The following is a 15901-nucleotide window of genomic DNA, read 5'->3' as shown; positions in this document are numbered from 1 at the left end:
CAAGGGGTGGGGGTGGGTGGGTGGGGGACTGGGGCGGGGGAGTGTATTGGGGACTTTTTGGATAGCATTGGAAATGTAATTGAGGAAAATACCTAATCAAATAAATAAATAAATAAATGTAAAAAAAGGCAATACCAACCAGGCTGGAGCGACAGCTCACAAGTTAGCAGCATGTGCTGCTCTTGTGAAGACCACAGTTCTGTAGGCATAATGATATTGTGCACTGTGTAAAGTTTACCCTTGTGTGGTTCAAGTGCTGATTTCTCTGCCCTCACATCTTGTTGCAATCTGGGCCTGGCACTGTAATGCATGTGTGAAGAATCTTCTGTCTCAGGTTTGTGTAAATAACGTTCATCATTTATTCTCTGCCTTGTCAATAAAAACTGGAAAAGCCAGGGACTTGGAAATAAAGAGATTAGAGAGAAGAGGGCTGGAGAGACGGCTCCATGGTGAAGAGCACTGCCTACTCTCCCAGAGGTCCTGAGTTCAATTCCCAGCAACCACATGGTGGCTCACAACCATTTGTAATGAGATCTGATGCCTTACATATAATAAATAAATAAATCTTAGAAAAAAAACTAAACATTCATTACTATTCCTGCCAGCTTGCTGTCAAAGTTACTACTTAATAAATGCTAAACACACACACACATATACCTACACAAACATATACACACATATCATGCATACATATGCACACGCATATCACACACACACACACAACACACATACACACATACTTATCACACACACAACACACACATACACAATACATACACACACACAACATACAATACATACACACCCACACAACACACATACACACACAACACACACACACACATACACAACACACACATACACACACACAACACATACACAAACACACACCCATGCCTAATCTCTCTGTGCTCATACATAGGTAGTCATATAGAACCTTTCAACCTAAGACTTAAGCAATTTCCCAGACATACTAGACATGATCCTTCCTTTTCAAAGCTAACAAGTGAAATGCAAATAGTGATGTTGGAAGGATTTCTGTACTGTAATAAATGAGTTTTCACATGTCAACCTAGTGAGCAATGAACACATTATTCAAACAATTGTTATCATTCACAGGGAAAAAAAATCGTTCAGTTTAGTTATCCTGTAAGCCCAGAAATGTGATCATTAATATTATAATAATGTAAGGACTTGAGTCTAGGGTAATTAATTAAGAGATAAGTATATTTAATTGCATGTAAAATAAATGTATGCCCCCCAAAGCATTCTTTCAAGGAAGATTAATTAGATACTCTGTCTATGAAATATATACCAGCTTTGGTAACTCTGGTATACAGTAAGCTCTCCATATCACTGCTTCTGTATCAATATATTGGACAACTACCTACAGTGTTTGTATCAATACTAATGTACAGAGTCCCTTGTTTCCTACTCAATGTTTTATAATAACTATTTATGTAGTTTTCATGTTGCATTAGGTATAAGTAGTCATCTATAGATGAAGTAATGTCTGCAGGGGAATGACATAGTCTATGAAGATGCCATGCCATTTTATATTAAGAACCTAAGTATTCTTAGGGAATGCAGGACCAGTCCACACAGATACCATGTTTTCTAGGCTCTTTTTTAAAACATGCTAGCCCATCAGGATAGAGCAGCTCTTTGACCTGGTGGTCCAATAAAAGCCCAGCACTAGCCTCAACTGGCACTAAAGATGAAGATAGAATCAGAGTTTGCAGGCACAATACTCTCTGGCATGTGATTTGAGCCTTGGATCCAGTCAAAGTTTCAACAATTTTCTGTCTGAGTTTTCAAATAGTTGCCAAATGAAGGAATTAAGATTTCTGTGACTCCCTCCTATGTTGGGTCAGCTTCTGTTTATACATTTTGAAGCTCTGTGGTTAAGTTCACAAGCCTGGACAATACCATTTTGATAAACTGACTACCTCATGTGGCCTCTTCATCCCAGATAACATTCTTTCACTATAGTCTACCCTCTCTTTGTAAAAGCTCTTGATTCAGAAAATAATTCTTCTAATGCAATTTCTGACATTTGCTCTTAACCATCCCTTCTTCCTTTCTTTTTATCCATTTTAGCACTGCTGGTGCTTCCAGCCAAGTTGCTTTCATGCTTATAGTGGTCCTTTGATGGCAGCATATAGCTCAATATTGATAGTTTTTATCCAATTATATAATTTTTCACAGATAATATGATTATTATCTGTGAAAATTAGTATATGTGGTCTTAAATCTATCATTTGAAGTCTGGGAAGACGGCTTGGTTTGTAAAGTGGTTACTGCCTGAATAAGGACCTGCCTGAGTTTGGATGACCCAGTACCCTTGAAAACAATCAGAGGTGGGTGGCATGCACCTGTAATCCAACACGAAATATGCAGAAAAGAGAGGGTCCATGGAGCTTGCTGGCCAATTAGTTTAGCCAAACAAGTGAGCTCCAGCTTCAGTGAGACCTTTTCTCAAAAAGAAATAAAGTAGAGACACAGTTGAGGAAATGTAGACCTCTGGCTTCCACATGCACACACATATGCATCTGCATACACAGCTGTGCACATAAATAAATAGACAAATAGATAAATAAGCAAAGAGTAGCATATATAGACAATGGAATATCATTTCCCTATTTGAAAAGAAAAGGGTGGTGGTGGTGCATGCTTTTAATCCTAGCACTCTGGAGGCAGAGATAGATGGATCTCTGAGTTTGAGTCCAGCCAACAACTCTACAGAGTGAGTTCTAAGACAGACAGGGCTGTAAAATGATAGATTTAATGATTTTACACAGAAAACCCTATCTAGAAAAAAAATTCAAAACAAAAATGGGAGTGATTTATTTAGTGTTTATTTCCAAGTATTTTTATAATAAAGTTAATATTTAAAACCTTTAAAATTAAAAAGAAGAACAAAGAAAAGTGGTAAATTGCTATAATGAAGCTTGAGTACCTACTGAGTAGATAAACAAGAAGTGAAAGAATAAGTTCTGTCCAGCCCTACCTTCATGAAATAGCTATAATCAGCAAATAGAGACCGAAGGTAGATGTGTGATATCAATGCAGGGGAAAGAGTATGGCGAGCCACCATTTTACTAAACATAAAATTTCTGTATAGGGAGATGGGAACATTTTAGTATTACATAAATGTAATGATTACACATTTTAAGTCTTATTAATGCCCCTGAATTATACATTTTAACTGAAATTCCAAAAATACTCATTAGAGGAAATGTAAGGTCTTCAGCAAATGGTACTGGGAAAACTGGATTTGTACATGAAGAAGAATGAACTCAGTCTTCATCTCTCACAGTGATGAAATAACCATAACTTAAGAAAGACCAAATAACTTAAGAAAAAAACTGAAAACAAGGAAACTGGTGAAGGAAAAGGCAAGAAAAACCCTCCAAAGTGTAATCAGTGGTGAGGACTATGGGACCATGGTCCCCAGTGGGGTGGCCTTATTTCAGCAACAGTGAGACCCATGGAATTCAGAAGCTTGTGTACAACAAAGGAAACAGCAGTGGGGGGAGGGGGCGGGGACAGCCCACAGAGTCAGAGGAAATCCTCAGCATTCCTCAGACAAGGATTGGTAACTAGACTATACAGAGAACCAAAAATAACAGAAAACAACTCTAGCAAAACAAAAATGAATTGAATAGAGAACTCTTGAAAAAAAGTACAAATTACTGATTTTTTTAAGCACTCAGCATCATTAGCAGTCAGGGGTGGGGGTGCAAATTAAAACTACAAGAGATCACATCTCACCCCAGTCAGAATGTCCACCATCAATAGAACTAGGGACAACAAATTCTGAAGAGGCTATGGGAAAGGGGGAGCCTTTATTCGCTGTGTGCAGGAAGGTAACCTGATGCAGTTATTATGGAAATGAGTGTTGGGTTTTCTCACGTGGCTAAAGGTAGAAGAAATACCATACACCCGAGCTATACCACTCTTGCGTTTTATATCCTACCATATGTGCAGATACCTACTTGTTCATCCATCTTGAGTACTGCTCTATTCACAGCAGCTAAGACATGGGATCAGCTTAGATGTTCATTAACTGACTAATGGAAGATGAAAACATGGTACATAAACAATGGAAATTTTATATTCAGCTGTAAAGAAAATTAAATTTTCAGGAAAATGAATGGAAATTATATTTTTCAAGTGAGGCAAGTCAGGTTCAGAAAGACAAAATGTGGGACGTTCTCACTCACATATGGTCATAGCTTTAAATTTTCAAATGTGTGTGTTTGATAGAGGTTAGAAAGCTAGAATTGGAGCATGACAGCCAGGGAAATAGGTGCTGAGGAGGTGAATAGGAGAATATATATGCCAGAAAGTAGAAGGGGCTAGTGGTAAAACAGCTTACGTGTGGATAAGGGTGGAAGAATGTGGAGAAAGAGGGGGTTTGCAAGAGAGTTAACCAAAGCTAGAAATGTATATTAAAAAACCCACAGGGAAATTAATTTTATAAGCTAGTTTTAAAAACTATGATGATGATGATATGATGATGATGTTGATGATAGAGTTTAAACAGAGGTACTTCATGTAGATGGATAATGCTATTTCAATAAGGCACAGATTATTTAAAATTTCACTGTCGTGGGCAGATTACCTCTCTAGAAGTTACTAGTCAGACTGATCCTTGAGGCCCCAAAACAACACACATTATTGCCACTGCTCTTGATTGTCTATCAGCAATAGAGAGTATGACCCTATTGCTGACGACACTGCATGCTTTGGTTACAGGACACAGAAAAATCAACCTGGAAGTGGACTGAAAGCTCAGCCTTCTACCATTACCTTCACTCACCTCTTCTAGCTAGTTTTCACAGTGCTAGATGGTTGTATGCTATGCAATGCAGACTGCTGGGCAAGAAAATTAATCAACAGTATTACCCATCTGTGAACCCTATATGCTATACAACTGAGAGCCAAATGAGATGTGTCCACTGACACAATAGTGGTACAGCTGTTATAGAGGTAACCAACTGCTTTCTACCTGGATTTAAGACCCACTCCAACCTGAGAGGATCCATGCCTGGGACTTTAAATCTGGTCAAAAGCCTGTGGCTAGGGATATCACAAGCCTGTGGGGAAGTTACTATTGCCCTTTGGCTAAGTGGAAATGTTGTGCTATTCAAGCTGCCTCCTGAATATATATTTATATTTATTCCCATAGATTAGTGTTGCTCCCTACTTGGGGGAGCTTTGTTTTGCAATGAATGGGTGGCTACTGAAGAAATTCAGAACTAGTCAAAGTGTTGAGAATAGGTGATTGTTCAATGGTTATTTATTCAAGGCTCAGAGAACATTGTCAAAGAGGGAGCAGAAAGACTGCAAGAGCTAGAGGGTGGAAGAGAGTGCTGTGGAAAGATTTTGCCTGACAACATCCTAGCATGGACAGGGAAGGATTCGTGAGGGTCCACCCACCCTTCCTTGAGAAGTTATTGGAAATTTATGGTTCCTAGGGAAGAAGGAGACTTTTTTTGCAGCAGCAGCAGCATAGATATAGTTCACTTGTCAACAACAGTAAATGCCCTTCCACCCATGCTCACATAAGCAACCTTAAACTCAGTGAGTGAAGAACAACAACAAAAAAAGAGTAATTGGGGTAAATAGGCATTCAACAGGAAGGAGCAAGAGAAGATAATGGGATAAACTGATTAAAATATAACACATACATAAAATTGTCAGAAATAAAATTTGTTTGAAAAAAGATTAGAGTTTATATATATATATATTTATATATATATATATATATATATATATGCCAAAGTGTATATATATGTATATATATATATATGCCAAAATATATATATATATATTTATATATATATGCCAAAGTATATATATATATATATATATAATATATAACTGTAGATGTTCATTATATCTATTATATATTTATAAAACAATATTTAAATGATTTAATACATTTTACCACCATAACAGCAATTGAAAAGGTATTTTAATACTTATAACATACAAGCTGGCATTTTATTTTGTTTTTATTTTTTTATATTTTATTGCTTTTTGAGAATTTTATGTATGCATATGGTATTTTTTAGTTATTCACCCTACATTTCTTCCGCTAACTTCTCCCAGATCTAGCCCCCACCCACTTCCCCTTCCCAACTTCGTGACCTCAGTTTTTTTTTTTAATAGACAATTGAGTCCTGTTTGTGCAACCCATTTATTCACTGTGAGGGAGTAGCACCCTTAAGAAAATTGCCTCTCCTCCCCCAAGAAGCCATGGACCAGTTCCTCGGCTAGGGTTGGGGCTCAGGAGCCCCTTCCGTTCCACACTAAAATGTTGCTTGTGTGCCCATGAACTCAGTGGTCCTGTCATGTCTAGAAGACACTAATTCAGTCCAGTCCTCCCCAACCTCTGGCTCTTATAATACTTTTGCTGTGTCTTCAGATGTGGTCCTAAACCTGGGGCAGGGGTGAGATACAGACATCCCGTTTTCAACAAGCACTCCACAGACACTCGTTCTCTCCACTTTGATCTGCACTAACAACTGTCCACTGCAACAAAAAACTGATAAGGTCTTAGGGCTACACTAATCTTTGACTGTAAAAATACACACTTAAGAGGCAGTTTCACCCCCTTGGTCCCATTTTACTCTCTCTGGTGTCTGTGGTTTCTCCAAGTTATATGCTCATGTCTAATGACTCAAAGCTAAGATAAACAAATAAGAGAGCATCTTAGTTAGGGTTTCTATGGCTTTGAAGAGATGCCATAATGGCAATTCTTATAAAGAAAATTAATTTAATTGTGCATGTCTTACAGTTTCAGAGGTTTAGTCCATTATCATCACGGTGAGAAACATGGTGCTGGAGAAGAAGCTGAGAGTCCTACATCTAGATTAGCAGGCAGCAAAAGAGAAAATGAGACACACTAGGCTTGGCTTGAGCACCCGAAGCCTCAAAACCTGCCCCCAGTGACACATTCCTCTAACAAGGTCATACCTACTCCAACAAGGATACACCTGTTCCAACAAGGCCAAAGCTCCTGATAGTGCCAGTCCCTGTGGATCTATGGGGACCATTTTTACTCAAATCACCACAGAGAGAACATGTAGCATTTGCCACTTTCATAAACCAGCACAGCTTCTAAATAGCTGTATTTATAAGTATTTTACTCTTCATCACAGACGCTTCCTTTTGCAGCAGATGAAGATCATTTTTCAGAGAACACCAAGCCATAGGGTGCCCAGCCTCAACTGATGTACCTACACACAGCCCCTACTCCTAAGGCTCAGGGAACATCCCAGAAGAGAGATATTGTAAGAGAAGAGAAAAATCGATAGAGCCAGAGGCCCAGGAAGCTGCTGGGAGATGGTGTCTTCTATCTATGACAGGGAAGCTGAGCCAATGAACTCTCTTGTTTAGGATTGCCCAAGCTAGATCTCCATAATGACAACATCAGTTGACATGACAACACAGATGAGGGAAATCTCACAAGACCCTACCTCTAGATGAAGAGCTGCAAGCAAGAGATGGATATTGAAAGAGAGACAGAAAGGCAGAGAGAATATCAATCTACTCCTTCTCAAGGATCAGCCCTAAATGCCATAGATAGATAGAGATAGGTAGATAGGTAGATAGATACATACATACATACATACATACATACAGGAGGTAGATAGATATAGATAATAATTTTAAACAAAGAGGATATGAATTTGAGAGGGAGTGAGTGTTAAGTCTCAAACAAACTGGGACAAGTCTCAGTCAGTACCAGTGGCTCCTCCCAGCACTTCTCACACCACAACCTACCCTAAACCTCCCTAACCCAGAGGCTGGGCTTCAGTTTCCCTTCCCCCAGCTTCTGATTCCTCTATAACCCAGCCATCTTGACTACTACCCTCTTAGTTCCTAGTTCCTTTCTTGGCCTCTAGATCCAAGGCTCCTCTCATAGATGCCCCCCTCTCTCTTCTCTTCCTCTCTCACTCCCCTCCACTATGGTTCACTCTAGAATCTTCCAGATGCTCTGGCTGTTTCCCCCTCATATCTATGATAAAACCTTCACCTCAACTATTCCTCAGGATCAGTCATGTCCTCATTCTTCATTCAGTGAAGAGGACATGGGCAGAATTTGAGAGGAGAGGGAGGAGTAGAAACTCCGTAAATGTAATATTTGTGCACAAAACCCTCAAAAACATTAAAATTTTTAAATTAAAAGATAAAGAGGATTCCGAGTTTGCCACAGACTTATAAAATGTTTGACAGATGTCAAAAGTTACTGTGAATTGTACACCAGATGGAATTAATTAACATTCCAGCTAATGGTTGAAGAAAGAAATAGCTCCTTGGAAACGTGTAAACCACCAACTCTTGCAGCTGTGTGCTAATGACAGTACAGTTGCAGAGAGGAGACTGCATGACCCTTCTGTGCTTTCATTGTAACTATAAGCATTGGTGGCCTCAGAGCAAAGCAAATGACAATACAGCTCAGAAAGGAAACAAGTAAGAACTGATTGAGAAACGCGAAAGAATTGCACCCATCAGACATTTGTAAATAGGCTGGAGGAAAACACCAGCTGTAACTGTGTGATGCTTTCAAATCCTACAGAGTCGTTCCTGCCTTTGTTTTCAGTACTAGGGACTGAACCCAGAGCAAGCTAGGCAAGCACTGTACTGCTGCTGTATCTCCACCTACATCCGCAATTAACAAAAAAATCTCATAGAGCTACTAAGAAAACACCGTTATATGAAATTCAAAACTAACACATGTTAAGTTTTGCAAATCTGTATTTCCTAAAAGCTTGTGGTCTACCCTTCTTCCTTGGAAACTGACCTAAAGACAGTGCTGTAGATTGGGGAAGAAGGAAATGGCAAGAATCCACTGGCCAATTCCTTTAACCAGTCAAGTGACACTCAGCTATCAACAAGCATGACACCAAGAGACTATTTTAAGGAGCAGAGAGATGGTTAGCTCCTGCCCATTAAAGCTGCCAGGTAAGGCATCACAGAAGGCATCAAGAGAGTCTTCAAGGCAGAGTAGACCTTAAGTATGTAGCTAGACAGACTTGGGGTTATTGGGTGGCATTCTATTCTTAACCCAGGCCCAAGGTTCATCCTTGAAGCAGGGGTTGATAGAGGCTGCATGGTGATGGCTCATGCATCCTGAGACCTGAGGAAGCCCTGTTGTCTGTCTTGGCCTGTAGAATACTTGTTGCCCTTCAAGAGCCTGATGCAGCAGGTTGCAGCAGATGTGCAAATGCCAAAGCTGCTGACCCTGGAGCCAATGCTCAGAAGCATCTGACAAGTATCAACTGCAAATTTAAGTTGCTAAAAATGACACTAAGGAGCCATGAGAGTTTTTCTGAGAGAAGTCACAGTGACTGTATCCCTAATTTCAAGCCTAGTTATGGCTTCTTCCCAAAAGGCTTAAAAAAAACAATCTATTACTGTTGTCCCCCTCAGCAGGAAGGGGCACATAACACACACACATAAACACACATATATATACATACACACATACATGCATGCATACATGATACTAAAGGCCTCTTATCAGCAGCCCCAATGTGCTCCCAGAAGGATCCAGGATAAAGTGTCCCCAAAAGCTGGACACTGGGCAGAGGGGTCTGTTTAGAGATTAGAAAAAAGAAAAACGAAGTCTAAAAAAAAACTCAAAAGGCTATAGAAAACATGATAAAGAACAAGAGAAGATGAGAGTTAATTATGGAAAGACTGTGACGAGCAGGAGCTTATACAATAGCAGCAAGCAATTGACTCCTAACAGTGCTGAGGACCTTCGGAGCGAGTTGGTGCTTCTGTGAGAGCCAGTGAAGGAGTGTGTCTGAGTAAGAAACCAGACTTTATCCCAAAGACTGAGATAGAGGGAAAGCAGGAATAAAGATACTCCATATGAAGAAGCTAGCCAAAAACAGCCAACAAGTTCCCTGGCAGAGAAGGGACTCAGGCAAGTGAGATGAAAGCTAAGCACTCCTACCCTCACAATTAGCCTACAGCGCTCATATGCCTCAAGTCCAGTTATTACTTACAGTAAGACAGTGATTCCTCTGGAAGATGGATCAGGAGTGGAGAGAAATCCCACTTTGTCATACTGTATGATTATAGGGCATCAGATGGGCACCATCTTGACAGAATCTGTTGTTAATAACTAAGCTCCTTGGTGGCCCAACAGCAGGAACTATCCACAGGTGGAAGAGTTTCAATTTTGCTTACTGTAGCTACTGGGGAATAAGAGGCATAGAAAGGTGGTTTTTGTAGAACTAGAGGACTAGCAAAGGGTGCAGGTGGCAAGATTCTGACTTTGACAAGAAGTGAGAGAAGACAAATAGCCCCACCATTAGATATCCCGGGTCAACTGAGAATTAGCTTAGAGTTTGATAGTTCGAAGTCTGAAGCCAGTAGAGGTGAATACATTTTAATTTAAGATTGCATTCAGATCATACAGCATAAGCAACTGTTTTATTTTCTATTGGACACAAGGCTGATCAACATGTGCAAATCAAAAAGCGTAATTCAGCACATATGTAGACTTAAGGAGAGAAATTACAGGATCATCTCAGTCAATATAGAAAAGCTTTTGACAAAGTGCATCATTCTTTAAGAATCATACATTCCAGAAAACTCAGATTCTTTGACAAATAGAGTTCTAGAAGAATGAAACTTGACCCATGTCTCTCTCTCTAAACAAGAATCAAGTTAAGATGGAGCAAAGACCTTAGGGTAAGACTTGAAATTTTGAAATCGCTAGAAGAAAGCATAGGCTAGACACTTAAGTATATCAGTGTCTTAGTCACTCACTATTCTATTGCTGTGAAGAGACATCATGACCAAAGCAACTATCACAAAAGGAAACATTTAGTTGGAGGCTTGCTTATAGTTTCAAAATTTTAATCCATTGTCATCATGGTGGGGAGCATGGTGGAAGATAAGCAAGTCCGAGAGCTACATCCTAATCCATAGGCAGAGATAAAGTGAAGTTAGGCCTGGCATGGGCCTCAAAGCCCACCCACATTGGTATACCTCTTCCAACAAGGCCACACCCACTCCAACAAGGCCACACCTCCTAATTCTTCTCCAATGGTGCCACTCTCAGATAACTAAGCATTCAAATATGAGCCTGTGTAGGCCATTCTTACTCAAAACTCCTCAGTTTACATAGGCAGGGATTTTTAACCAGAACTCCAGTAGCACAGAAAATAGCCCTAAGAACTGCCCAAAGAAAGTAAAATTAAAAATAAAAAAGCGCATGAAACTAAAGAAAAATTCTCCACAGCTTCAAAATAATCACTAAAGAAACAAAACATGTGAAATAATTTTACCAACTGCCCATCATGAAGGGATTAGTACACAAAATATAAAGAGACCTGTAAAAATTACCCCACACACACACACAAAACACTACAAACAAAACAATCAATAAATAAGCTAAGAAACTGAATGGACATTCTGAAAAGAAGAAACTTAAAAGCCAAACGATTACTTGAAGGAGTACTCGGCAGACTCAGGTAACAGAGAAATTCAAGTTAACACTTTGAGACTCTGTTTAATCTCAGTTAGAATGTCTGAAATTTTTCTGAAAATTTTTCCCATAAAATGGTGGGAAAGTATGTTTGTAGAAACTTAATATTTACCAACTCCATGCCTATTACATATCTATTACATGGACTGTTTCACACTCACCTCCCCTTCACGAGGAATGAGCCAAACTCTGTATGTTCAGGAACACAGAGGTTCTTCCCAGCAGCCTCGCCAGCATATGGGATGCAGGGGTCTGCCTGGCCCAGCTTGTAGTTACTGGTAGCGGGTTTGACGGTCAGCAGCCGTCCTGGGTCTGGGCAAGTTGGAACCGACAAAGCAGATGTCTGGTGTAGCTCTACTTCCAGCATGGCTGAGGCCAGCCTGATATCTTTGTTCTCTAGGCGCATGTCCCCGTTGCTGATGTGTCTGAGTCAAACAAAAAGAAGCACTTACTGTTGCTGAAAGGAAAACTATACAACCAGAGGGTACTTAAAACACTGCCCTTCCAGTGGTCCAAAATTCAAGTCTCACACAAAAGACAGTATGTGGGTGTCTCCAAAGAGTGATATCTCAGCCATTTCATGATAGCAGTGATTTGCACATTCTATAATAGAAATGATACATGATACATTTTATGTGTTTATTTTTAAATTTTTATTTATTATTTTTTACATACAATATATTTTGGTCATATTCTTTTTCCCTCCCCCAATGTCTCCTACCTCTTCCCCACCTACTAGCCCATACAATTTTATGCCCTTTCTCGCTCAAAACACAATACAAACAACAACAAAAAAAGAAAACCAAAACAAACTACCACACACACACAGAGCTATGAAGCTTATGTTGGGCATTTGACCTGCTCTGTAGTGTGGATGATATACCCAGTGTCACTACATCGGAGAAAAGTAATTTTACTTTTTTTTCCAGCAGATATCATTTGCAAAAATCTTCTTAGTTGGGGGTTGGACTTTGTGTCTACTTTCCCTCCTTAGTACTGGGATTTAGACTACAATAAAGTTTGGGATGTGCATAGTATGAAATACCATGTGACCATAAAAGTTATAGAGATGGATATTCAGTGATAATAGTAAATATTAAGAATATACATAAAAGACAACCTATGATATGTGATATTTCTATTAAAACAAACATGCATAGATTATATGTGCAGAACATCAGATCAAACAGACATATTCTTCAAAGCACCACTGCCTCTGACTAGGGATGGTATAGATTACTGAAGGTTTTCATCTTTCTCTCTTTCTTTGTACTACGATGTTTACTGGTTTTGCTTCTAATTGAATTGAGAAGGTAATAACTGCTATAAAGATGAGGAAATGTACTGTAACTGCCATTGGAGCTTACTTGAAATTAGTTGCTGCTTTTATTTTTCACATTTTATAGCATCCAATAACTCAAGAAAAAAGCCTTGGCTTTGTAGCAACCTGGTTTGTTGTCAACAGATTCTACAAAACTAAGGATGCCTGAGTACATTTTAGAAAGCTGAGAAACAAAGGCTTGAGCTTCTCTTGTAGTTAATATAGTATGTGTTATCACTGCTCCTGGTGCCTGGATTTATCTGCAGCATCCACCATACACTTTGAGATGGGATTCCTGTGGATCAAAGCTGAGTAGGGGTTCAGCTAGACTCCAAACAAGTACAGAACAAGTAAGCTATATCTGCAGCTAAGTGGACAAGAGTTACACTTTAAATTTAGAATGTTCACAAAACACCCACATGTTAAAGGCTTGGTCTTTAACCCATGGGGCTCCTGGGACAAGGAAGAACCTTTAAAAGGTAAGGTTTAGTGAGAGATCTTAAAAAGACATGACTTTAAAGAAGTCCATGGGGTCCCATCTCCTCCTTTCTCTCTCCCTTCTTGGCAATGAGATAAGGGGATTTTTCTGAGACATGTTCTACCATTAAACATGTACATGTACATATGCATATATAGATACAACATATACATACACATATTATATATACATATATATATACATGTGTGTATGTATATACGTATATGTGTGTATATATTTATAGATGTACATATACATACATATATATATATATATATATATATATGTTATCACCAACCTTAAGCGATGGTGTCACCCATCATAGACCTACACCTGTGAAACTTGGAACTAAAATAAAACCTTTCTCTTTGTAACTATGCTTTCCTCAGGCACTTGCTATAGTTATGAGAAGCTGACTAACATAACTAGACCCAAGCCTAGAGGAGTTAAAATTTATGTCAAATATGAAAAGATATTGACATTGAAAGAAGCCTATACATTTTTTTTGTGCCCAGCATTGCCTAGCCATGTTTGACTAAAAAAAAAAAAAAAACAAAAAAACAAATTGCAGATCACTATGATGGAGAGTCTTGGCAGAATATGCTTATATATTTTATTTCACTAAAAGCAGGAGCAGAAGCCTACCAGAAGGTAGGCTACCCACCTACAGACCTCCCCAACTCTCTCAGTGTCCCCCAACACTAATTCAAATCCCCCACCTTCACTTGTCACCATGTTCTGGTCCCCAAATTCAGGCAAAGACCCCCTACTCCACCAGAAGTCACACTGGCTACCAGAACTCCAGGAAGGCTACCCACCTCTACTCTCTCAGTGTCCTCTCTAACTCTTCCCTCAATCCCCCTTCTTCATAGACATATCCTAGCCCCCAACTCATGCAGAAACCCCTTGCTCAACCAAAGGCCACACCTACTGCCAGAAGTTCATGTAGGCTCCCCACCAGTGAACCTCCCCAACTTCCTCAGTGCCTCCCCAGCCTATCCTCAACCCCTTCCCAACCATCCCCATGTCATAGCATTCAACTTAGGTAGAGACTCTGTGTAATAAGAGTCATGCCAGAAGTCCAGGTAGACCACCCATCTGCAGACCTCCTCCATTCTTTCAGTGCTCTACCACCTACACCCATCCTTCTCCCCTCCCTGTCCATCTTGTCACAGCCTCCAACTCAAGCAGAGACTCCAGGCTCAAGCAGAGTCTACACAGGCCAGAATACCAGAGAGGAGACAGAAACCAAGGAACAAAACAAAACATCCATGCAACAAAGACAAACTCAAAAATCAGAACCTAGGGGCTGGAGAGGCGGCTAAGAGTTAAGTTAAGAGCAGTTAAGAGCACAGACTTCTGCTGGTGTGTCTGAAGACAGCAACAGTGCGCTCACACAAAATAAATAAATCTTAAAAAAAATAAAAAAAGAAAGAAATCAGAACCTAGACCTATAATCACTCCAAAGCCAGATGCCTTGATGCCAACATAAGAACATAATCAACAACAGCTAGAGCAATATGCCACACCAGAGCCCAGCTATCCTACTACAGCAAGAAAAACACCTTAAAACCAACTTTATGAAGATGATAGAAGTCTGTAAAGAGGAAATGAATAAATTTCTTACAAAAATCCAGGAAAAGAAAAAAATGAAAAAATTAATAAACTCCTTAAAGAAAGCTAAAAAAAAGTTGAAGAAAACAAATAAAATTGTTCAAGATCTAAAAAATGAAAATAGAAGCAACAAAGAAAACACAAATTGAGGAAATTCTGGAAATGGGACATCTAGGTAAGTGTTAGGAACTACAGAGGCAAGCTTCACCAATAAAATATAAGAGTTGGAAGAGTGATTCTCAGGCATAGAAGGTATGATAGAAGAAATAGGTTCATCAGTCAAAGAAACTGTTAAATCAAAAAAATTTCTGAAACAAAACATCCAGGAAATCTAGGATACCAAACCTAAAAATAATAACAATAGAAGAAGGAGAATATTCTCAGGTCAAAGGCCCAGAAAATGTTTTCAACAAAATCATAAATGAAAAATTTTCTAACCTAAAGAAAGAGGTGATTATAAAGGTACAAGAAGCATATAAAACGCCAAAGAGATTGGACCAGAAAAGGAAGTCCTCTTGCTATATGATGGTAAAACACTAAACATACACAATAAGGAAAGAATACTAAGATCTGCAAGGGAAAAGGGACAAGTAGCCCATAAAGGCAGACCTGACTTCTCAATGGAGACTAAAAAGAACAGAAGGGCCAGGACAAATGTTCCATAGACTCTAAAGGACAAAAGATACTAGCCCAGGCTACTTTACTCAGCAAAATTTTCAATTACCATGGATGGAGAAAACAATATATTCTACATGTCTATCCCAAATCCAACTATACAGAAGATATTAGAAGGAAAACTACAACCCAAGGAGGTTAAGACACCCATGAAATGCTCATGGATTGGCAGGATCAACATTGTAAAAATGGCTATCTTACCAAAAGCAATCTACAGATTCAATGCAATCCCCATCAAAATTCCAACTCAATTCTTCAACGAATTAGAAAGGGCAATCTGCAAATTCATCTG

General features: G+C 39.2%; 1 protein-coding gene across 2 annotated transcripts in view; it reads right to left on the bottom strand.

The window, feature by feature from the left end:
- Oca2 (OCA2 melanosomal transmembrane protein) overlaps positions 1–15901 on the bottom strand; it is a 266465-nt gene that overhangs the window by 237195 nt on the left and 13369 nt on the right. The window contains exon 2 of one of the 2 annotated variants that reach the window (XM_021168684.1): positions 11683–11946. In XM_021168684.1, coding sequence (XP_021024343.1) covers positions 11683–11927 — 245 coding nt within the window. In that variant the 5' untranslated portion in view covers positions 11928–11946. Of the gene's footprint in view, positions 1–11682; positions 11947–15901 lie in introns of those variants that run through there. The other variant, XM_021168683.1, reaches the window with a different exon arrangement.

Source organism: Mus caroli, chromosome 7 (assembly GCF_900094665.2).
Source record: "Mus caroli chromosome 7, CAROLI_EIJ_v1.1, whole genome shotgun sequence".
Taxonomy (NCBI): Eukaryota; Metazoa; Chordata; class Mammalia; order Rodentia; family Muridae; genus Mus; species Mus caroli.
Note: the sequence above shows the minus strand (reverse complement) of the source record. Positions and strands in the feature narration are given on the sequence as shown.